The sequence below is a fragment of the Boleophthalmus pectinirostris genome, unplaced genomic scaffold (assembly GCF_026225935.1).
Source record: "Boleophthalmus pectinirostris isolate CB_2022bp ecotype Guang Dong unplaced genomic scaffold, ASM2622593v1 HiC_scaffold_4, whole genome shotgun sequence".
NCBI classification, from domain to species: domain Eukaryota; kingdom Metazoa; phylum Chordata; class Actinopteri; order Gobiiformes; family Gobiidae; genus Boleophthalmus; species Boleophthalmus pectinirostris.
In genome coordinates, this window is record NW_026571353.1 from 13220375 (window position 1) to 13245150 (window position 24776).

General features: G+C 38.0%; 1 protein-coding gene across 6 annotated transcripts in view; it reads right to left on the bottom strand.

The window, feature by feature from the left end:
• Positions 1–24776, bottom strand: part of arvcfb (ARVCF delta catenin family member b) — a 266391-nt gene that overhangs the window by 6145 nt on the left and 235470 nt on the right. For all 6 annotated transcript variants that reach the window (XM_055161604.1, XM_055161603.1, XM_055161602.1 and 3 more), the window contains 6 exons: positions 9968–10095; positions 7137–7287; positions 5148–5340; positions 3573–3684; positions 3396–3483; positions 1487–1575 (listed from right to left, as the gene is read on the bottom strand). In XM_055161604.1, the coding sequence (XP_055017579.1) occupies positions 1487–1575; positions 3396–3483; positions 3573–3684; positions 5148–5340; positions 7137–7287; positions 9968–10095 (761 nt within the window). The remainder of the gene's footprint in view (positions 1–1486; positions 1576–3395; positions 3484–3572; positions 3685–5147; positions 5341–7136; positions 7288–9967; positions 10096–24776) is intronic.

The window sequence follows — 24776 nt, forward strand, 5'->3', positions numbered from 1 at the left end:
GGCAATTCCAGAGCTGAAATGATCCAAATGATTCTAGTGAAGGTGCATGAAGTTTAAAAACACAGTGGAGCTCTTTCTGTATTACTACATGACATCACAAGGTGGAACAGAGTGTTTATGTTTGAGAGAAGAACTAAGACTAAATAAGCAGAGTTTGTGTCCTAAAGCTGTGTGAATGAAACAAAACACAACTCCAGGTATGTTTTTGATGAGAACATTATAACAGACCAGAAACTAGCGTAATATTGGCCCTTTAAAAATAGTTTTGTAATTAGAAGTATGTTTATCCAATTTCAATAAATTCAAAAGTAGTAGCACTATCTTTGAGTCATGTGGAATCTTGTTAAATTAGCCATTGCTTCACTTTAACTACTATTCTAAATATCTGAAACACTTGGAACCTTGCAGCATGCAGCAAAGTGTTTTATTGCCATTTTTACGCTTTCTTACGGTTTAACAAATCATAAGCCAAGGATCAAACATAGATCTTAGGCTGCAGTTATCTCCCATACATACTTCTGACCTTGCCGGAGATTTTTGCTGTGAAAATGTCATTCAAAACAGCTCACATCCTCAGCTATATTGATCTTGACCTAATAAACCAGCCAAAGAGCCCTTAATAGTTAAATAACTCAAGGCGGTGTCCTCGGAGGCCATTATCCTGTGACTTCTCTTTGAGGCTGGATTACGAGCGAGACAACAAACAAACAAACTCTGGCCCGGGTCTGAAGCAGCTGTGTAATCAACCCGACCGGCACTTGATAAGGCACTCCAATGTTCAATGCCATGCCAAGGGTCGTCATCATAAGGGGCTTTTGGTTGGCGGTCCTTTTAATCACTCCCAGTTTAATTACTTTGTAGACGCCAATAGCAAACGTCCCATTACCCAGTCTCTCAGATCTGGAGCTGTCCAAAGTGCTGAACACATTAGCCCTGAATGACAACTTCCAGCCTCTGTAGAGTGTGGAAAGGATTAAGGGCCTTTAATGAGGAGGCCACCATAATGAGTCAATATGAGGGCACTGGAGGGCTGCACTATATATTTAGATCGGTTATAATCATTGATACCTCTAATAAGGTTAGGATTTTTAACTTGAAATGATAAAAAATGTCTTTCGCTCATGGATATACTGGCTTAAAAGTTTCAAAGAATATTCTGTAAGGCAATAACTCTACCTATGGTTTACAATGACAGTACTATCACAACAACATCAGTCAGGATACATAACATCATGGAACTTTTTCAGGTTAATTTCAACTGGTTTTGGGCAAGCAAAAATGAAAACCAAAAACACATATATAATTTGCGCATTGGGAAGAAATATTGATAATTGTAAATAACAACAGTAAAATTAATATCCCACCCATTTTGTACAGTTATGTTATCACACAAGGAGAGAAGTTGAAAGTTACAAAGAAAGAGGACCATAGTTCTTATTTGAGACATCATTATCTTGGCTCTGTAACAAGAGAGAACTAGCTGTACCTTCAGAGGCTCCCGTTCTGTCATGTCCGCCGATCCATCGTTCCTATATTTGCACTCTTTGTCTCTGTGGTCAATGGTGGTGTAGCCATCTAATGAGGACAGAGAAGAGAGCTCTAGTTAGTATATGTAAAAATGACCCGCTGTGGTGGATTGGACATGGGTGAAGTAATAACAAAGCATCGTCATCTCAGGGCTTTGTGCCTAATAAAAACATTTTTAGAGAACATTTTTTTCATTTCTGCATCATCTAAACAGACTGAAAATGAGGTTGTACAAGCACAGTATGTGACCTTGTCCTCATTAAGCATCTTAAAAAGCACTCCAGCCCAAATGCGGCTGTGTGAACAAGATGCATTAAAGTGCATTATGAATTTATTCAGTGAGAACACATCTGAAAGTGAGATGAATAGCTAAATATTTTAACAATTGTGTGTTTCTGAGTACACTAAAACTGAAGTCTTTTACTGTGGAGTTAATATTCCAGTAAGCTTACTTTCTTACCTTATCATAAAATACTTATTTTTTAGTGCTTGAGAGCTGTTTACAGGCTATATAAGCAAAACCAATGTCCTGTTCTATAATGGTTAGGATAGCATTTGCTCATATCCTTTTCCGATTTGGCCTACATTTGTCCAAGCTCATGTTGAATTTTATTGTACATGCAAACTGTTGTAGTTATATTGCAATTAGAAGCTAAACTCCAAATTGTCACCTAATGTGAAATATGGGTGCGAAAACAGCTTTGTCTTATAATGTGTCATTTTCGTTTCTAGATATAAAAAAGTCAAAGTTGATGGAAAAAACACACCAAAATAAGACCCGACTGTCACTACTGTATTTTAAAACCGTAAGTAAATACTTATATTTACACTACAAAGACTGTTGTTTGTGGTATTAAGTGCTACACGGACCCACCCCCACCAGCTCTTTATGAAGGTCTGACTTAATAAGCAAACAACTTGGCAAGAGAAAAGTCTTACATCAAACATCAAAGCACAACATGTCCAAAATGTAATGTACAACCAAGATATATGATGTGAGAGAAAAACAATTGGTTTTAAAAAGGATGAATAATGTAGGGAGCTATTCTATACTGGAAATACATCAGAAACTGTTCTTTGGCAAGCACAGTATTACTTGGCCAAACTAATGTATAGGTCTTTTGTCATCCTTGCCACATTTTCTGGGGTTTAGAGAGCATTTAAGTGCCATTTGTACAACAGCGCAAAAAGAAAATAGTGCCAAAAATCCCACTGCTTTCCAGGTAATGAGTCTGGGCCAATGACTGAATAATGCAAATTTGGAGTGGGCTGGAGTGTGTAGTATGTAAGGGGGAAAAGAGGCAGAGCTCCAAGATTCAAAGCATTGAAACTGCTGCTGTGCTATTGACTCTTCTGTCAGGAAGATGTTTGATAGTCGGCCAAACCACTTCAAGAAGCTCTCCCTCCCCCAGTCTCTGTATACTACTGCTGCTACTGCTGTGGGAGGCTAAAGCTCTGTTGTATAATATGCAAAATATTACTGCAATGGTATTTACTTTCACTTTTCAATAAGATTATTATATATATGAGACCCAATTACATCAATTTTAACATAACATCAAAGTTGTGCTATATCAAATTTCTTGTTTCCTTGTCTTCATGGAGATTGATTTGTGCTGCCTGGAAAGTTCCAGTGTCAACTTATTTATATCCATGGAGACAAGCAGGTGGCAAAGCTACAAGTCAGATCTGTGGAGAGGCAGCCACACTCACAGTTTGTGCATGTTTTTCAAGAAATTCATGAGTTATAAAAAAGGTATGAATGACTGAATGCAACATACTAAAATCATTACTAAATGCAGCTTTAAACACTGAAAGGAGGTAATGTTATATTTAAAAAAATTCTAAAATATAACAATGCCACAAACCTTGGTTCTTCTCCATTAGTGGCAAAGTGGTGTCATCGTAGCCTGTCCTGCCGTTCTTTGTTGCTTTTGGGGTTGCAGTCACTGTAGGCTATCAGACAAAATAGACAGTTTAATACAAGATGTTGTTTTATTCCACAGGGCAACCCACAAATAATCATAATAATTTGACTTGGTTACCTGGAAGTGGCTTTTGTTCCACCCATCCTTGGTCAGTGCGTTTCTCAGCTCCTTATAACTCCAAACTGTCTGTAGAACATGGGATGCTGCTTTTGTTTCACGAGATGATTGGCTGAAATTTAGAGACAAATTAAAAAATGAAATGTCTGGAAACCTCATACAAAATGCATCAGTTGTCATTATACCTAGCTAAAGGGTCTGTTTTTTAATTCATAACTTGATGAGTGCACATCCTTCCTTTCATTCTCTACCTCTAAGCCACCAATTATTCATGGGATAGTGTAGTACTCAAAAACAGCAATTTTGAGAAGGATGTTACACTGCTATTTGTGTAAGTCTGCAGTTTCAGGTAGTGTTGGCTAAGGTTAAAGGTTAAGGTACACTTTATTGTCCCCATAGGGAAATTGCTGTATTTGACCCATCTTGGCGACCCATCTCCAGATCTTGAGCAAGGCTTGTTCAGGGCTACCAAGGATATTACCTATTGTGGATGTTTTGGGTTATTGTATTATATAAGCAATACTAAAACACTTAATTCATACCACATCTCAATTTGAAACAACATTTTACCATAGCACAAAACACCTCGTGCTACTTTTTCTTATCAGACTAGAGAGAAAGAAAACATCAAAAGCATAAGCAGCCCAGTTCACAATGCCCTCTGGTTGTAAAGGTCTTGTTAATTAATGGATAGCTCTGAGTGTGTGGGCTCAGGCTTGTAAGCATATAGTATTATAGAAGCCATTAGAGACACATTACATTATCCTCCATGAATACTGATAATGCCAGTCAAGGTCACACACTAATTATGACTGATATCATGTCTCTGAGGTATGCCTATTCTACTGCTACCGTTAACATATTTATGGCTTGTATGATTCACTGTATGAAATTACTGCTTGAGAGTAAAAATTAATCAGATGATATGACTACAAGTTATCTAGATTAGGCACAACATTATGAAATTATCCACTAGTTCTGATGCAGCCTCTAGACAACAACAGTAAATCCACTAATTTGCAGAAATCCACCTTTTCCACATATAATTGACTCTTGTGAGTTTTAAGCCATGTTATAATGTTGTTACCTCATCAAAACATAACTGGAGTTTTGTTTCATTCACACATGTTTGACTAACCCTTTATTATTAGTCTGTCTACATCTCCAAAGCTCAAAATGCTCTGTTCCACCTTGTGATGTCATGAAGTCGTAATTTTCAAGTTACCTTTTACCTTTAGTTCAGCAGACTAACTGGCAATTCCAAGACTTAAATCCAACTGATTTTAGTGAAAGTGTATGGAGTTTTAAAACACATTGAAGCACTTCCTGGATTACCACTTGACATCACAAAGTGGAACAGAGTGTTTTCTGTTTGAGAGAAGAACACAGCCTAAATATGCAAGGTTTGTGTGTTAAACATGTGTGAAAGAAACAAAACAGAACTTCAGGTATGTTTCTGATGTGGAAACAACATTGTAGCATAGCTCAGAGCATGGCGTAACATGGGCCCTGTAATGTCTAATAGTATAACAATGGAAATAGAGGTTGGAGAAAATGTCAATAACTCCAAATCACCTTGTCCTGTTGATAGCCACTAACTTCTCGATGGCTTGTGCTTGAATGAGAGAGCGGGCATTTTCAGAGCTGTCCGTCACTATCTCGTGGATGGTGTTGAGTATGGCCACGACAGTGTCCTCTTCCAGGTTTTTGGCTGGCCTCTGCTGACCACTGGGCAGATTACTCACTAAGTCCCGCATGGCGTAGCTCCCTGTAATGTAATAATGCATTTTAGGTAAAAAAATAAAATAAAATAAATCACAAGAAAGCTCTATGGTCAGTTTGTGATATTATGTTGCATAATGATGCAACATAATATTGGCCCAAAAAAACAAAAACCATACCTGCCTGGAGCCGCAAAAAAATGAAAAGCCTTATATAAGCCTAATATGAAGGTAACATAGGCTCAGGTCAGTATATTAGCTATATAAGCCTACTATTAAAATGACTAAGTAGGCTACAAATACAAAATGAGCATTCATGATTACACAAACCCCTTTTGCGACCCTCTCATACTTGGTGCGCCGTCTGTAGCCACTGAAATCAGGTGGTTAGTGTTTATTCCTTTGTCATTTAGGCCCCATTTACACGTACATGGGTATTTTTAAAAATGGAGACATTTCCCTTCGTTTGTTCACATCGTTTACACGCAAACGGGAATTCGCCTCTGAAAACAAATCTTTCTAAAAACTCCGGTTTCACATTTGCGTGTAAACTGAGATAAACGGAGTTTTAGGAGCTGACGCGCTGAAAGTGCGACCGACGTTTACCTGTTGCTTTTGACGACGACGATGATGGAAGTATTCAGAGCAGCAGTCGCATTTCTTCTGATCGTGCATAGGAGCACTCATAAAACAGCAGCATGTAGAACTTTGTACGCAACATCAGCCCGGAGCAGAAGCTCTGAGCTCGGGCAGCAGCGCAAAACACACGGGAGCAGTCAGCGCGCAGCCCCTCTGCACGGGGCTGTGGGTCCAGTGTTGGTCAGATTGTCCGGAGGCTTTGTCCTCCATGTCCTGGTTCCAGACGGGGGCGAGCAAGACCGGCGCGCAAAGGACTGGGTCCGAGCGGTTCCGTGTCTTCCTCTGTGCGCTGGTTCTGTGCGGGAAAAGCGAGAATGCGCTGTGGACCACAGGTCCAGGCGGGCTGCTCCAGTCCTCCGCGCTCAACCGCAGCTGGTTCCGAGGGGGTGCAAAGCATCCGGACAGAAGCTTGAATCCAGCTTGATTCGTTATATGTTGTTCTGAGAGGTCAGTCTGCGCACGTGTTTTTTTTTTTTTTTCGGGGAAAGCGCTTCTCAGGTGGAGGCACCGGACACCACCCCCGCTTCAGCTCATCTGTTTGTTCTGCTGAAACACTTTTAATGTCTTTGCATTTGCACACACAGCTGATGGATCAGATCCATGACCAGAGATGAACGAGGGTTTTACCCCTAAAGAAACCATATTAAAACAACAACAAAAAAAATCATTCCTTTTCCATTTTCACTAATTTTTGAAAAAGGTCCAGGGAGCCACTAGGGGAGTGCTAAAGAGCCGCATGCGGCTCCGGAGCCGCGGGTTGCCGACCCCTGGTCTATGTCATTGCTCTGCCTGGAATGTTCCACAGTATGACAATTAAACACCTCTACCTTATATTTATTAAACTGCAGGTAGTTTTAATACTCAAATATACCTAAAAAAACAGGCATTCTGACTGTGAGTGGGGTTGGCTCTCCACAGATTTGACCTATAACTTGATCTGGTTTGGTCTCCATGAAAAATGAAAAGATTTACTGCCATACTGTGAAACATTCCAGATAAAAAAATAACATCTCCATGGGGAAAAGGATTTGATGGACCCTCCACCAGAAAAGTTATACAATGCACCTTTAAATATCTCTTTATTTGAATAGAGTATTTTTTTTTTTTACCGTTTACGGCTGTGATGATACATTATGGATAAAGGTTCTAATATGTTTTCATTTTTTAAATGAATATGAAGCCACTACTTTAGCTCTGGCTTTACCTATCAGATCCTTGTTACGGCGGTCAATAGAGAGATTCCGTAGAGCGATGGCCACAGCTCGGACCACTTTGTCTGAGTCGGAGCGCAGTAGTTCCACCAGGATGGGCAGCCCCTTCTCCTTACGCACTGTGGCACGGATGTAGTTGGACCACTGTAAAATACAAGGGCATAGATGACATGTGAATGCCTTTTAAAAACAGTAGTTTTGTATCTCAGGAGGTCAGTTAAACACAAATGTATGTCGTTAGAGACATCCTGTTTGACATTCTCACAGATGTACTGTTTCCTATCATGAGAGCTGCCCACACTGACCTCATCCATTTGCTTAGAACCACTGGGAACGCTCCACAGAGAAGTTCAGGTCAAGAGCTTGACATTAGCGGAGGTGAGGGAGGTTATTTTTAGTAATGGCACACACCCCTCATTCAGTCTGAAGAGAGACGCACTTCACAGTATTACACAGAGGGGTTGTACAAGAACATGATATAATAATTTGTCTTAATTTAAATTCACCGCATTTTACTTCTCATTTTTATGTAACATGAAACATTAAGTGTGACATAAAAGAGCTCCTCTTCTGAGTAACTGCTCCCCCAGAGATGTAATTAGATACCAATATGCACAACTGCACCACAAGGTGGCAGTGGTAAGCCTTGGATGTGTTACTTGTTGTAACTATGAGCAGCGGGAGGAATGAGAGTTTAGGGGGAAGCTCAAATGTCCTCAGAGGGACCAGGGTCTGCTTTTGTCCTACTCCAGATGAAACTGACTGATACATCTGCCTAACCTGGTACACAGCACGTATTCTGACCACCTCCACCCCAAAAATACACCTGCCAGAGAAGGCATCCTTTCAAAACAGCTCCTTAGCTGAAAATCACTACTACTGAATTATTCAGACTCTAAATGTGAGACTCAAGAGCTGCTGGACCACTTTTAGTAGTTGCAGGCTGCAGTGAGCGAGCCGAGTGAAGCCAGAACCCAAAACAGTGATGAATGTGTTTACAGTGTGACACATGGGTGTGAGAAGACGTGTGGTGGTGATAATGCTGCCGCCGCCTGAATACAGCCAGCTCACTGAGAAACAGAAGTGACCGCTCACTCGTGCCTGAGGTGCAAAGTGAGAACTGGAATCTGACAGCTCGGCCGCCCTGTTGATCATTCACTGCTGTCTCACTGTGAGACAGCAGCACAGCCTTCTCTAATTGGAATAAATCTGGGCTGTAGCTCCCATACCATCGCTCAGCAACACACATCCACAGCCTGAGCTAACCCTGAGCTAATCCTGTAACTGCGCCAAAACTACAGAGTTCAGGGGGACTGACCAAGGCTTGAGGATTAACCAATAAATCAACTAAACTTCATTTCCTTCGCCATTAGTAAAAGTGCTTGATCCAATTTTACTACTCAATATTTAAATGTAATCACATAAAGGGTGCATAATTGAAATGTACATCCCATTTAAGTTTGCATATTAATTAAAAGCTGGTGACAGAAAAAACATTATTATTGATGTATTTTCTAACAATAAAAATGTACTGAATGCTCCAGTTAATAACAACATTATGTGACCTTCAAATGGTTCACTTCTAATGCAAGAATGTTACATAGATGAAGAAGATGAGTTCCTGTGTGAACCAAGGTCACACAATAAACAGAATAGCAAGATTCTGCTTTAACCAATCAGCTCACTTCTTTTCACAGCATAAAACTTTTGTGACATCTTAGACTTGGACAGTACAGGAAATTTGTGTATGTACTGTCCTTTTTGATCAAAGGGTGATTAAACTTTTAAACACCGGATGGCTGGTTATTTTTGACTTATTTTACTGAATAGTATATGCTTCACAATTTATCTCAAATGTGTGTAACTATGTTTATTTAGATTAGCTGGTTACTCAAAAGGAGAAATGATCATAAAATCAGCCACCAGTTGCTGCCACCACATGCATTATATTATTATACTATACAAAGTACTTAGTATATTACTTACAATATATAATCCAAGTACCAAACTAGAGATGTAGAAAATAATCAATATCCAGGTACTAATTGATATAAAACTAATATCAAAACTAGATACAGATGTGCAAGTATCACTAACTAAAAACAAAACAAACAAAACGCATGAATACGACAAAGTTGAAACTTTCCTGAATAGTTTAAGAATGGTCTTAGTGCAGTAAATAAACTATAAATATTTTGAGAATTTTTATTATAATTGTACCAAAATTGACACTGAGTATTTTAGTATCTTGACAACACTATATGAAACTGAGCACGCATAAATCCTAATATCACCATGTTGCTTAAAGTCCATATGACAGATTTTTATGATTCAGTAATTATTATTTAATTTGGTGGGATTATAACTATTGCAAATATAAATGATAATTTTACACCAATCAAGAAGCAATCCTCAAAGAAAAGTTGAAAAATATGTTGAAAATTACACTAAGTAGAGAGTTTTAAACATCACACTGGAAAAAATTCTATCCAGAAGTTCAACAGTTTACACAAGAAACACATTTTTTCTGATACTTCAATAAAATACATGTGTTTTCTTATATTTGTATTTGTCAGATAATTTCTGTGTACATAAGAGGAGTTTGCTAGGTTAACAGTTACAGAATTCCCTAGTCTGATGTCACGATTTGCAACCAGGAAGTAACATTTTAAACCTAAAAAATGGCCAAAGTGGAAAAACAAATGTGCATGTTTTTGCTAAATTCTTCAATATAAAGATTTTAACCATATTGTAGTAAAATTAGTCTAATCTGACATAGGCACTTTAAAAAGAATGCATGTGCCATCCCTCCCCCCATACTCACGGTCCACTGCCCCGCGCTGAGGTTTTGCAGAGCTCCCGCGGCGGCCTCCAGGGTGTTGTAGTTCTGGCTCTCGGTCAGCAGGGACAGGTACAGGCGCACCACTTCGGGCTGATAGAGCAGCTCAAAGCCTGCAGGGAGAAGCATAAACACTGGTCAGGTACAGGCACAGACACACAGCCAATTAGACTGCAGACAAACCAGGAGCACCCAAAGGAGTTCATCTCACACCATAGTAACTGATTTGGTACAAAGGAGAAAGACAGAAGATTAGGTTCAGTACACTACAGAAAAATTTTGAAAATATTGTGTAAAATGTATATACCAAATTACGGAATATGGAATTTCACAGAAAACCTCACAAAACCCAATTTTGGAACATGATATAAACAACATAGCCATTCAAAGCATTCTGCATTTAATCAAGCTACTTTGTTCAAACTTTGTGAAAGACAGTGAATTCTGTTTTTAGTGTATAAAGTGATTGCATTTTTAGTCTAACATAGTAGCTACGAATCAAAGTATTTTAAAGATTTGTAGCAGTCCAGCTTGGCTTCTGTTGCAAGGAGCAGTATACCTCTGATGACAAAGGCCAATATAACAAGAACAGAGCTGGCAGTGAGTGCCTTCAGCAGAGCTGGAACTTGCAAGTCGTGACTTGGACTCGAGTCAGACTTGAGTCACTATTTTTTTTTAACTTGAGATAAAATAGACAGAGACCTGGGACTCCACTTGGACTTGAAGGTCAGTGACTTGGGACTTGACTCGGAATTGAGGCCTGTGACTTGAGAAGACTTGATGCTTAGACTAGTTGGCAAATTAACAGTTATTAAGCACTTTTAAATCTTCACTCTTTCTATTCTGACAGTAATGATTTTCATTCTTGTCAAGACATTTAAAAAGGAAAAACTAACATTTCTACAACTCTTAATATATATAACATAATAATATTAATACTCATATACCATGGACTTGCCTGTCTATGACTTGGGACTTGACTCAGACTTGAGGTCAAAGACTTGAGACTTACTTGAGACTTGCAAAACAATGACTTGGTCCCACCTCTGGCCTTCAGTATACCACTATTTCTCTAACAGTAGTTACCAAATTCAGAAATGAGTCAATTTCATTAAGAGTAAAAGAGACAAGCACCTTCCAACAGAAAAATAATACCTTCAAGAAGTTATAAGGGTAGAAGAAGTGTGATTTATATCAGTATCTTCTCAGTGACATTCAAACAGCTGCACCCATATGTGATAGAGAACACTTGAGCCTTTAGAGAATAAGGAGGACAGGGGAAGGAGAAAGCATTGATCAAAGCATCCATCCAAAACTCAGCATGTTTCTGAACCAGGCTTATCTCCCCACAACACACAAAACAACCCCACGGTCTCCAGTCAATCATTAGGCCTCCCTCTGATGAAAATGCAATTACATTATCAGCCATTAGACTGAGCAGGCACAGAGAGCGGGAGAGGCAAAGACATCCAAACACATTAACAATTATTCTTCAAGGCCTTTTTGAATTTTGCACAAAACAATGTAAAAATAAACATGGGATCCACAAGGCAAGAAGAAAGAAGTTCAAAGCTCGCTCTTCTCAAGGTCATATAATCATACATTTTTGATGCCACACACGGCACTTGGAGAAGGAATGCTGTCATCCTTCAACTGTTGAGGCCAGCGCAGTTCTGAAGGCTGTTTATCTGAATGGGGGTTTGTTGTGGTTGAGTGGTTGACATTTTTTCCAATTTATAGCCTCAAGTTACCTAAATGTTAGTTGTCTGTGGATTTTAGAGTGCCTTTCTCTAAAATGTTTTCAAATCAAGTTAATTTGAAAAATGTCTTTTAATGGCTCCATATGATAGGTTACCATTTGTTTTTCTCTTGCAGTTTCTGGACAAGAATAATGCTTAATTGTAAGTTACAAGGTTTCTCTATTGAAAAGAACATATTTGTGTGAATTCAAGGAAAGAAAGACAGACATCAACTATGCAATATTTATTTAAAATGTTTAAGAGTTGACACTAGCCACGAGAAAAACCTTTGACTCCAATCAAAAGTTACCCCATACCAATACAACTGTGGTCCAAACCAAAATGCCTCTTTATATACTAAAATACTGTATAAAAATATGCTGTTGAGACTGCATATAATCTATATAATGCCATTTGGGTTAAATATTTTTTGTACAACATTCTAATTTAAATGTATTTAGAAGCATAGTAAATTTTGATAAACTTATATTTTCAGCTGTATAAATTAAGCATCCAGCTCTAAAAACTGTAAAATCCAATTGATAGTCTGTTCCTCAATTTTGCTACTTCAGTGACTTAGCTCACATGTAGCAGTTGGCTAATGGTGCATAACAGCAAAGTCAATGCGATTACACGCTGGGGTACAGATTTCTACATTTCGGTGGCTTTGAAACCACAGACTGAAACCAATTTTTACAAAAAATATCATTTCGAAGACAGCTTGTTTCCTATCCTCTGCACAAGTAATTTCAAATCCTTCATGTCCTCTTGTAGGCTGAAATTAAAGAAAATAACCCACTGTCTTCTCAAGTCTTGTGAGGGCACAGTTTCTCAGAGTTCTTTTGAAAAACTATGTATTATGTGGGTAGGGATCCCGACGTGACTGATACACAAAAGCTGACAAAGCCCAGAGTACTGCTATTTCAAAACTTCACAGTTTGAAAGCAAATCTAGCCCCATATCTGTAACGACACATGTTTTTCATCTATATCTCACCCATAATTTCAGAGCAAGCGGAAGTCTGGCTGCTAACAATCAAAAAGTCATAGCCTTCCCCGCTAGCACAGAAATACAAACGTTTAATTGGACATCACTGCAGGTACTTAAAAAGAAACCTAGAACTTATTTTCAAAGGAGAAAGTCAAGCCGCAAAAGAGACCCAGGCTGTAACTATGAGCCAAAACATGCGTTGTACATCAATACAGTGTCTGAGGGGCGCGTGAGAGGGCAGGCCCCACAATCCAGACAGTCAGCAACATTTAACATACTCCTCATATTTCGAGTCCCGCTGTCTGCGCACTCAGCAAACCCGCGGCCATCTTGAAGGCATTCCTGTTGACACACACTTCATCTCCAAGGCAGATTCTCCTCCCCGCACTAAAGCACAAAAGCCTGGTCCTGTGCCGGTGCCAAGTTCCTCAGAAAACCCAAACAGTGGTTTTATGAGTGTCTAGCAAGAAAAATGAAAAGACTTCAAAAGTGTATTTTTTGTTAATGTTTTTGTTTCATTTTGGTTAAAGGCATGAGAAGCAGGATTATGAAGTCTAACAGCAAATACAGAGGACAGACTGTAGAAGTACTTCAAAATACAAAATACTTATATGTATAAAGGGATATATACTTTAAAGTACTTTTATATGTGTCATTATTTTCAACATCTTGGAAGTTATATAATTGTCAACTGCATAACCACGATGATTACAACTGCAGTATAATTGGTCAACAACTATTATTACTTACTACTCATTCATATACAAATGCAGTAAAAAAAATACTTAAAAATCCCATGCTATTTGGGAAAAATAAAATATTCAAGTACATTAAAAAGTAAAAGGAGCCATTACTACAGTACTGCTCTCATATTCATGGCACTGAAATTAAGACGAAATATTTCACTTTAATATTCAGAAGCAGACATTCAAAACCTTTAATTTTTAGATTAGAATTTGATCAGGCACGTTATTGAACAACTTTTTACTTTCTGAGACAAAAGACTGCATGAAACTAAACCAGTTTAATTCTTTCATTGTAGAGTTTTCTTTTATCCAGCCAAACTTTTCCCATCTAATTCTCACGAACATGGCCTGTCCTGGGTCTGTCTACAGCCCTTCTCAGGTCAGGACTGTTTCCAAGTGTTATTTTGTTGTTGTCATCAGTCATCTGCTCCTTGTCTTTTGGGGGCAGTCGTTGTCAGGTTGTTAGGGAGCATTAAAATTCAGAAGGGGAGAAGCCATGTCAGTGTGGAGTGACCTCGGCTTTGCTCAGAGCCACCTGCAACCTCTGACACACTGCAACCATCACACTTGAATAGGAAACAGAGGTGAGCACATTTTATTATACATTTTACTGCTGCCTAGTATAAAATATAAAAGAATCTGTCACTTACAGTGGCCGGCAAGTGCAAAACACTTTTACATTTCACAACACAAACCATAGTTACTAAACAACATGGAATTTAAGGAGCTTTTTTTCCATTTGTGGTAAAATTTTTGATGGAAAAACTATTAATAGGACATATACTGACACATAGGTGAAAGAAATATAAAAAAGCTGTGGCTAGTTTTAATTACTGCGCTACTTACTACTAAGACGTAAAAGGATTAGTAAAAATTTGTAAAAATCAGGATTTGCTCTTCAATAACTAACATACAGTATAATCACAGAACTAAGAAATAAATGACTACATGGATGAGATTGGTCAAGTTTTGTAATTGTAATGGAACATCGAGCAACATTTAAGCAAGGTATCTTACTAAGTAAATACAGAAACATGTCTGCATTCTTATTAAAATTTCATGACTAGATGATGCCTATTTCAATATTATGAAGGGGAGTATATACAGCTTGTCAAATTTGTTTAGTTACAACTTCCTATCAAACAGCATTTTGTCAGCCTCAAACAGTCTTCTCTGTGCTCTTCTCTTAGAGGCGTTCCCCAGGGTTCAGCCCTCATCCCCCTGCCCTTCCTCCTGTATGTCCTCTGGTCTCAGTCACATCATTCACAGACATGCCTCTCAGTTCCACTGCTGCACCAGTGACATTGAGCTTCACCTTCGACCAAAGACTCCAGCCCTGCCACTCACTCCAGCATCAAAGGCTTCTGTGCACAAGCTGCCTTCACAACACATAAAACTCATTCTTATTCTCAGTGTACACAGTAGCACCAAGATTCTTTGAGCATCATTGAGTACACAAGAATGCATTTTATTACTTTTGGGCAAGATCAAAACATGACACTAAGATGAAGACAGTGTAAAGAATCTAATTACATGTAATGTAAAATTACACAAATTGCATACTGTACGAAAAACTGTGTGTAATGCAATCAGGAACATGGCATAAGGGATAGGAGATGGGTAAGAGATGATTGCTTACATGAATAATATATTCCATAGAATTAGAATATGCACCCATCTGTATAACAGGCATTTAAATTTGATATGAGGTTCTGACTGATTAAAATATTCTGTGGTCTATCATAGTATGGACTTTCCACAAGGTACACTCCTTCACTATTTTCTGATCCATGTTATACTTTTAGTGTTTTTAAACTCCATACACCTTCAGTAGAATCATTTGGATAATTTCAGCTCTGGAATTGACGATCTCTACTGAACTACTACTTCATGACATCACAAGGTGGAACTGTGCATTTTGAGTTTTGGAGATGAAGATTAATAATAGACCTCATAATAAAGGATTACTCAAACGTGTAAATGAAACAAAACACAACTCCACATACGTTTTGATGCGGTAACAACATTCTAACTTATATTCAATCTCACAAGAATCAATTTTGCGTAATATAGGACATTTAAAACATTATATCATGGACAAGATTCAGGAAAAAGGAAATCACACACACCATAGACAGCAGGAGGAAGACCAAATTTGATGGAACTGATGACATTAAATTAGAAAATATCTTACACTGTGAAATTGAACACATTTTGTCCAATAAGCATGCTTCAGTATCAGACTATGGGTCTCTAGGAAATCTGAAAGAACAGACAGATTTTTCTTAGATCCCATACCAACCATTAATGTGTGGAATGAAGGAGCAGCAGTTATTCATCAAAGCAAAAGACCCTGCTGAAAACTCCCGCACAACTGAGAATCAATTTATAAAAAAATACAGCTTTACCTAAACTAGGTTAGAGACAACAATGGGATTATGTGATAGAGTCCCCAGTTTCATGCCAATTATATAATATGGACAGCCTGGCCTCACATGGCTGTAATTAAAGATGTAGCAATATGACAGCTGGAATAATTGATTAAGTGATGAGTGAGGTGAGAATTAGACTTGTATCAGTAAATAAACACAAAGGGGGCACTACAAGCATCTAGACTATTAAGATTTTGTACTATGACTTCCAGTAAAAACAAGTATTAACTACTTCTCACTTCGGCATTTCTTGCAACTGACCACTTGAACAGACAATGACATCAACCACATTTGGATGTTCAGAACTGTATCCCAGGTGTGACACAGTTGGTAGGCCCCAACATCCTGATTTACAGTCTGGTGGGCAGACTGTACCTTACATTGTCCCAATCCATGAAAATGTTTTCCCTTTTGCAGTGGTCTGACATTGTGGACTTGAGTTGTTCTTAGTGGGCTTGCCGCTTAGTGGCTCATGTGCTTGTTTACTGAGAAGGTTGCAACCGAAACTGTTGAGCTATGAAAGTATAAAATCTGAATGCCAAAATGGTCTGTGTACTGTTTTATGTCATCAGCATATGAAAAGCAGATGTAGTACAGTATGTGTTAGAAACCAAACATTATCTTATGGGAAAACTATCTTTTTCAAAGTCTTCATTTTCAAGATGATTTGCTCAAACTGTCAATCTAAAACATTCACCATCCACACAGACATAGCCCTTCAAACGATAAGCTAATTGATTCCAATGAGATTTCAGTCTATTTGTGTATTAGTATGTTTCTCCTTCAGCAAGACTTACTAATGTCAAAAGAGATTTAGTGTTTTCGTAAAAGTGACTGACAACGATTTCAAACAATGTGAAATTTCGTCCTGCAATCCATCAAGTTTTAGATTCGTAAAAACATGAAAAACAAGGAATGATTATTCCTGTCAAGATAAAATAGCCAGGATTTTTAGTTCCCACAAAACACATGAGATTTGCAGCCCACAGAGGCACAAATAAACCAAGGCTTGGCCCAAACATGTCAAAAAGTGATTTCCATCCATCACACAACAAGCGTGCCTCTACACCAGAGCTGAACTAGGCTGTGTGTATTTACAGCAATTTCTCCAGCTCCGTCAAATCATAAGACATGACGCTGAATCTGTCGACATCTCACAGGGGAATGTTACACTGAGTTTTTTGAAGGAGCAAGAAAGAAAGTAGCTGTACCAAAAAAAAAAACAAGAAAACAAATCACAATTTTCCTGTCAGCGTCACCAGTACTTTCATTCTTCTTTTATCACAACATTCTGTAGTAATGTATTGGTTGTCAGCTGGTACCTAATTAACAGCTGCTCTATGTAACTTTTATGGTCAAGAGTCCATCATTGTCTTGTAGAGATACTGCTGCTTTGCCTGAAATAATTCACAGTATGGCATTTAACATATCTAAACACAAACACATGAAATCTAGCAGTGAGTGGGGTCACATCACCACAGATCTGACCTGTAACTGCCTGGTGGCGTTGGATGCTTGTCTCCATGCAAACAGACTGGTTGTATGCTATATTGTGACCAATCCAGGAAAAGCAATAACATCTCCATGGAGACAAGATGGTGGTTTTGAGTCAGGATTGAAAGGACACTTATTTCTGAAGATTTGTGACCTGTATGAGCGGTGAGTGTTACAAATGTGTCACTTTTTGAAGCTACTTTTGGTTCTTAATGGTTGGCCCTTAGCTGCTGTAAGCTACCACACGTAAACAGCTGTCTCTTCACTGGCCTAGAGTAAAGTGACTATAGTGGCTGTATGCATACATATTACTGGACCTGCATTAATATGTAAATGAGCTGTGAATAGAGGTGTGAATGATCTGCATTTAGGCATAATTAATTACCACGGTGAGCATGCATTTACCACTAAAGTCTGATAGCGGTAGTTTCCTTACTTTCTTTACTAGCAAAAATGCCATTAGGCTGACCTACTGTCTTTAAATATGACTGTAAAGAGGCAGAATAACAATAAATGTAGCCTAAATAAACACAATTTAAAATCCAGTAGAGTCAGACCTAAGTTTTATAATCAACTGAAGATTTATAGTGATTTTTTACATCATCAAATATATCGGCTATCGGCAGGTCCTACTCCCATTTTATCGGTATCATATTGGCTGCAAAAAAATCCATACTGGTCGGGCCCTAGTAATGACTAATTTTATGTCGTCCCAGATTAATGTATTTTATAGTACAATGTAAAATTTGAATATGAGAAATATCCCTGAATCATCTGCTACTTCTTAAAACTCAGTGTTAGACTTTAAAAACAATGAAAAAATATTCACACATTACAACAGAAATGACCTTTGAACTTATGACTTCCTGACAATTTTCCGCAACAATGGAAAAAGCTTTTACTCTAATTGTTCAGTCACTCCAAGTAAGTGTCACTGCAAGACAGCTACAGTGAAAGGACAGACAGAGACAAGACCCTAGGTCACGCTTCCTCCTTATGAATAAATGCATACATATCCCAGGCCATATCTGTAGGGGATGTAATAGATGGATTCTCCGATCTGAACTCCTCTACACATTTACCCATGCTGCTCCTGTTAAATAAATGTAGAAAAATGCTAATGATGGTTTACATAAGGGAAGAGAGACAAGGGCCAAAATACTTTACAATGTCATTAAAATAGTATGCTACCACTGGCATAGTAATAATCCTGGCTCTTGTGGCTTCGTTAAAAAACTAAAAGGTGAGCTGCTTGCGACTGTGTAAACAAAGCAAGTGAATAGGCAGAGGTCACAAGGGATGGTGAAATGCCTTGAACAAAATATGCTTTTACAAGTTGTGCAATGTGTAAGCAAATTATTCTTTGCGTGCTACAGAAGGAAACTGGGATAACATGCTGTATATATTCCCAAGTTGGATAGGGTAGTTAAAAAGTTGGAAAGAGTCAATTCAGGAAAACCAGGGTCAGATTTAATGTAAAGTAACTTGTACATGCATCAAAATTTGCACTGTCAAATTATATGGAAATCTGGATCATGAATAATATGTGATACGGGTGAATCTAACATTGTGACCACCGCAAAAGTCTATGGTCAAACGGTCACTACATCTGGCACTACATATAATAATAATAATAATTTGATTTTCATAGCATTTTATGCAACACTCAAAGACACCCCACACTTATCGATGGTAAGATACTTCTGTAGCCACAGCTGCCCTGATGGACTGACAGAAACAAGGCTGCCAATCTATGCTATCGACCAATTTGACAGACCACATTGGAAAGGTGGAGGAAGTGTCTTGATTAAGGAGGCGACAACAGTATGCACTTCTTCACTATAGCCACTGCTGCCCCACAGTTGAACTATTATACGTTCATATATATATGTTCATCATATATAACAATCAACAAATCATCATAGATTTATGAAGTTTCTATGGAGCTAAAATGATTAAAATAAACTTTCACATTAGTCACAAAATAAAACTGCCTACTTCATACTCTGATTTAGTATCAAACAGACACAGACATCATATCTGACTGTAGAAAACAATATGGATTTTTTGCTAGTATAATATTTTCACATTTGAGGTGTAATCTTGTAAGATGGAACAGAGTTACCTAACATGAATGATTCAGAACACTGGGATAATTTTTTATGTCATTGGTATGCTGGAGGAGGATCCCATACACTCAGGTGTTAGAGTAATCAGGCCCGGATATGAGGAGCATGTTAATGTGGGCTATAAATTACTATGAGAAGTGCACTAATTGACTTTCAGCATGTCGGAGACGCTTTTTCAGGTGTCAAATCTGTTGCCACAGTGCTACAAATCTTCACTACATTTAATTCAACCTGTGAGGTAGGGAGTCTGCTAAACATAAAAACGAACACTAATAGTGAAAATGCACCATATACATTCATAAACAAACATACTATTTGCCTATAGCTAGAAATAAAATGCTTTTTATTTTTTAGATGTGTGTAAAGTGAAGAAGTCCAAATCTCTCTTGGGGAATAAAAGCTAGTCTCCAGTCACTAGCAAGAAAATTAACAATCAGAACAACAAATGCCTGAGTACTGAATAAAGGAGCTAATCGGTGAAACCATCTGCATTATTACTTGGAGTCGTGCTTCAAACCATGTGGAAAAAACACTAGATTAAAATTAGCAATACCCTTCAGTTATCCGTTCACACAGACAGTATCTAGAACTCAAAGCTTAAATTACAACATGAACTCATTTCAGACTTCCACTCTCCATAGAAACTAGGGATACACAATACAGATACTGGTATAGAATATCGACGCCTCTCCAAGGAAATTAGCTGGATCGAGTATTGGTTCCATGGTAGCAATTCAGCCCATATCCTCCTTAGGCCTTTAATTGGGTGTATTGAGGCTATTTACTGACTGATGTAGACCCAGGGTGTCTCATAATGTTTGAACTTTAATTCATACAAAGCTGTTCGTGATAAATAAGTTACATAACACAGTTGGATCAAATTTGTCAACTATTTCAATCCCTAAACTGGTATCAACATCAGATATCGGCTGCACTGATGTCAGTATTGGAACTGCTGGATTGGTGCAAACACCCCCAAAACTAAAATGTAGCCAAGTTAAGATGACTTGGATTAAGAAAGTTTTATCATGTTTGGAGTAAATTTCACTTGACAAGTAAAATGTACCAAAGGAACAAGCCTTTTTGTACTTAAAATATGAAAATACATCTTGTTACACTTAAGATAAAAACAACAACTCTTTGAACTCAAAATAAGAATATCTAATTGGAAGATCACTGTAGTTGTCAAGTTAAATCTACTCAAATAAAGTAAAATGTTCATAATTGAAGTCATTTTACGTGCCTAGATGAGTTTTTGCAGTGAATGTAATAAAACATAATACATTTGCATATCCACACACAATCTTCTAGTTTTGTTGGCTGTCAACATAAGCAGTAAGAAAGTGGCTTTTTGGAGTATTTTTTGGACAGTGTAGGACCAGCACTGGGTCACAAAGATGCCCCGGTGTGGCGAGGGTAGCAGAGGAGGGGAGTTTTGAAAGACATGTCTGCCATAGCGAATGCACACAAAAAAATTCTTCTTCCTCTCCTGCATCTGAACTCGCCACTCTCCACAGGGGTGCTTCACCAACCCAGCACTGTCCCATCCTTGAATGCTTGTTTTCTACCATTTTATACAATAGTGGTCTTTCCAGTCATCTGCCTTTGAAATGACAGGGGACCACTTCCTCCTTCCTCGCACGGATAGGCCCAGAGACATCCTGCTGGGTTCCAAAAAAGCACACATCACCACCAGCAACACACATGCTGACAAAGTGACATAAGATCGTTGAAAATGCCAGCAAATGCTTTCCAAAAAAAAGTCAATGTAAAAATTCTTTTCAGTTCAAAACTTACAAAAATAGACAGTTAAAAGGTATTGTCTTGAGGACCAAGGTGGTAGGGATGTAACAGTAACCGAAATATTGTGATATTATATTGTCAAAAGTCTCCCAATAATATCGAAGGCCATCACAATATATCGAATTGCAAGTCTCTTTGCTTAAATAAATAGTGTTTATGATTCTAATTGTCTTTGTGATTTTAATGTCTTTCTTATTCTGTAAATCACTCTGAATTACTTTGTGTATGAACCGTGTTATAAAAATAAACTTGACTTGCCTTGCCATGGTAGCCTGATTCATCAGCCGTTTCACTTCATGGAAACCATCTGACCTCGCAGCATTAGAATTCTTTAGCTCGACGGTAGGTTGGTACTTTTTTATTAAACCAATCACTGCTATTTAGTCATGATGTATGTAATGCGCCGCTAACGGGGCTAACTGGTATATTAAGCTTTTCCCAAAAGCCGTAGAAAGAAGGGCAATAACGTCTTTCCCCTTGATAAAATTCACCAAACATTCTCTTTGTTCAGGCTTTAAATCCTTAATCGTTGCCAACACTGAATGTATGGCTCGTTGCTGATTGGCTGGTGCCCGGACTCGCATTTCCGGGGTTCTTGTATACCATCTAGTGTATTCCAATTCCTGACCCAGGTGCTGGAGAGAAATAAAATTTTGCGGAGGCACAGGTGTCACCAGCCTGGCTATTGCCATGGTGCAGCAATAGCTAAAAAAAACTGACGGAACTACATAGACCATGATCCTTTGGTATTGTCAGTGCAGACTACATGAAGATATAACTGTTCTTGAGCACTTTTAAATCTTAATTCTTCATATTATAACAGTACCAAAGGGTTTTCAAGGCTTTTCTAAGGCTTTTAAAAGGAAAAAGTAGCATATCCACAATTCTATAAGCCTCCACAAAATATCTCAATAAATATTCAACCGTGCGATGCATATCGTGAAAATATTGTATCGAGGGACTTTGGTATTGTTTTACCCCTACAAGGTGGTATTATGTTTTGCTGAAGAATTTGCCTGTAGCCATAAAACCAAGGAAGTAATAGCTTCTACTGTCCTACCATTTAATGAAATAGAGGACCAGTGTTTTGCCTTGAGGTGAAGGTAGTAAGAAACAGACAGGTATTTTTTGCTGAAATGAACTTTTGACCTGTGTAGTGAGTGCAGGAATATTAATAAAAATTTGCTTTTCTTGGACAAATGGATCACAAATTAGATAATGTTAGGATGTCAGAAAGGAGAGAAAGGCTGAGAGGCTGAGAGCTATATGCAGAGTGGAATTGTGTTTCAGCCTACTCTCTTTTGGACGTGAAAGCTACATGTCAGGAATCCAGGTGCTCCGAGCTGGAAATAATAACAAAATGGACTGGGGAAGAAGGAAAAGTAAACTCCATTTTCAAAGTTGCTGGACCAATCATGCGCACTCAAATGTAAATGTGTGACAGTTACCAAGCTAACAATTTGTGCACCAGCTATATCTAATCCCGGCTTGTAATATGAACATGTCCGAGATAAGAGTGTATCCTACTGATATGTTTTTGCGGAAAGGATCACTTGTCAGTTTTCATCATTTTTCCACGCTATCAGACCTGCTCAACAAAACTGTGGTTAGACTCTGTGTAATGCTGGGCCTAGGATGAAATATGTAGTTGTAATATTGAGCACATTCAGTAAAAGGAACTTTTTTTTTTTAAAGACATGGGGAGATTTAACTTTATTTAGCGCAGTTTTGTTTTTGTCTTGTGTCTTTTGTGTCTAACCAAACCATCGGCTACAGTTGGGCAGATTCATAAAAGGCAGGGATAAACCGATTCAGCTTTTTCAGTTTCGATACCAATTTCAATACTAAAGCTTTTAGTATCTGGCTATCCTCGATATCCGCCGATACCAGGGTAGAGAATGAAAAAATTCCTTAAAACAAAAATAAAATAAAACAAAACTGATCCAAATGTGTGTAAGTGTTATTTATCTCAAGTAACTACAGAATAGCTCAGTATAAATAAAAAATCAAACATTATGGGACTTTCTAACACCAGTAAATAGTCCTGTTAGATACATTTCTTGACCCCAACAGGATATCAGTTGAAACGATATTTGGGAGCCAATATTTGATCCGGCAATTTTTCCATAATCAATGCCAATATCTGATACCAGTATCGTGAATCTCTAGAAGGGCATCTGATATAAAATGGGGTAACTTAACGGAAAGACAGCCAACTGGCAAACATAAATAAACGGGCCAAATTTTGCTATTCAATATAAATTGCTGTGTAAAACATAGTACAATTGCAGGAACAGTCAGTGACCAAATATATTCCATTGTAATTGTCTGTAATTGTCCATAATGAGTCCAGAGGATGCAATTTTCCTATTTCCCCTCTGGCCCTGTTTGCCATGATCATTTTATCCATGGCAACAGCACAACAAATTAATGACTGCCTTTTTCGTTTACATACACTAAACTAAATTGGTTCATGAAGTGAAGGGCATAGAGATAATAAGCAGCCAATAATCATTCACATACATTTGGGAAACCTAAAAATACGATTTCAGAGCCCAGTTCTCTGTCCAACATCACTGGCAGCAAATGATATTTTAGCAGCCAATTTTCTCAAGTAGTCTGGTTGTTATATCTGCCTGCCTAACCATCTGTATTTGTTGAAGACTATTAAGTATTCTGATTAAAATACATATAAATAATGTGTCATTATTATATTGGATTGGATCTGAACATATGTGGCATTTGGTCACATTATTTTTGGAACTATAACTGGCAAGTATGATTATTGTTTAACACAAAAAAGTTAATTATTGTTTCTAAACTTCAAAATTTTGCTCATTAGAACATTACCCACAAGAAATAAATATCAACTTACTAAATACATAAAATAAAAAAATGTAAAAGTCTGCTGTGGAACTTTTTTGCCAATAAATAAATAAACACAAATCTGACTCTTACTTGGCCTGGAGGAAGGCCTTCTCCAGCTGGCCTCCATGGAAATGTTATTCCTTTGGCTATACATTTCCACACTAAGGAATAAAATGTTTCTATCTCCATGGAGAATGTTCTCAAGTACAGTTTTAAGTTTCTACTTCCATGGAATCATGCAGGAAATGTACCAGCTCCAGAAAGTTGCGCAATGTTGCTTTAACTAAAATTTCAAAATATATAGGCCAATCACCTCACGTCACAGTGAGGGACAGGAGGACACTGGACAAATTGCTCTCCATTATGGACTTTTCACCTGACTAGAGACAGAGAAGTTCATTCTCCTACAGCTCCACTTTAACAGTGGGAGATACAGGACTACATTCATACCATACTCCATACAACTGTACAGCAACTCATCCTTATGTAACAGATAACCTTATGTCCTGTCAATCAAATAATGTCTGCACTGTTTCTCCTTACAACCTTGTGTATATAGCTAAAATATCTTATATTTATATATACATATACAT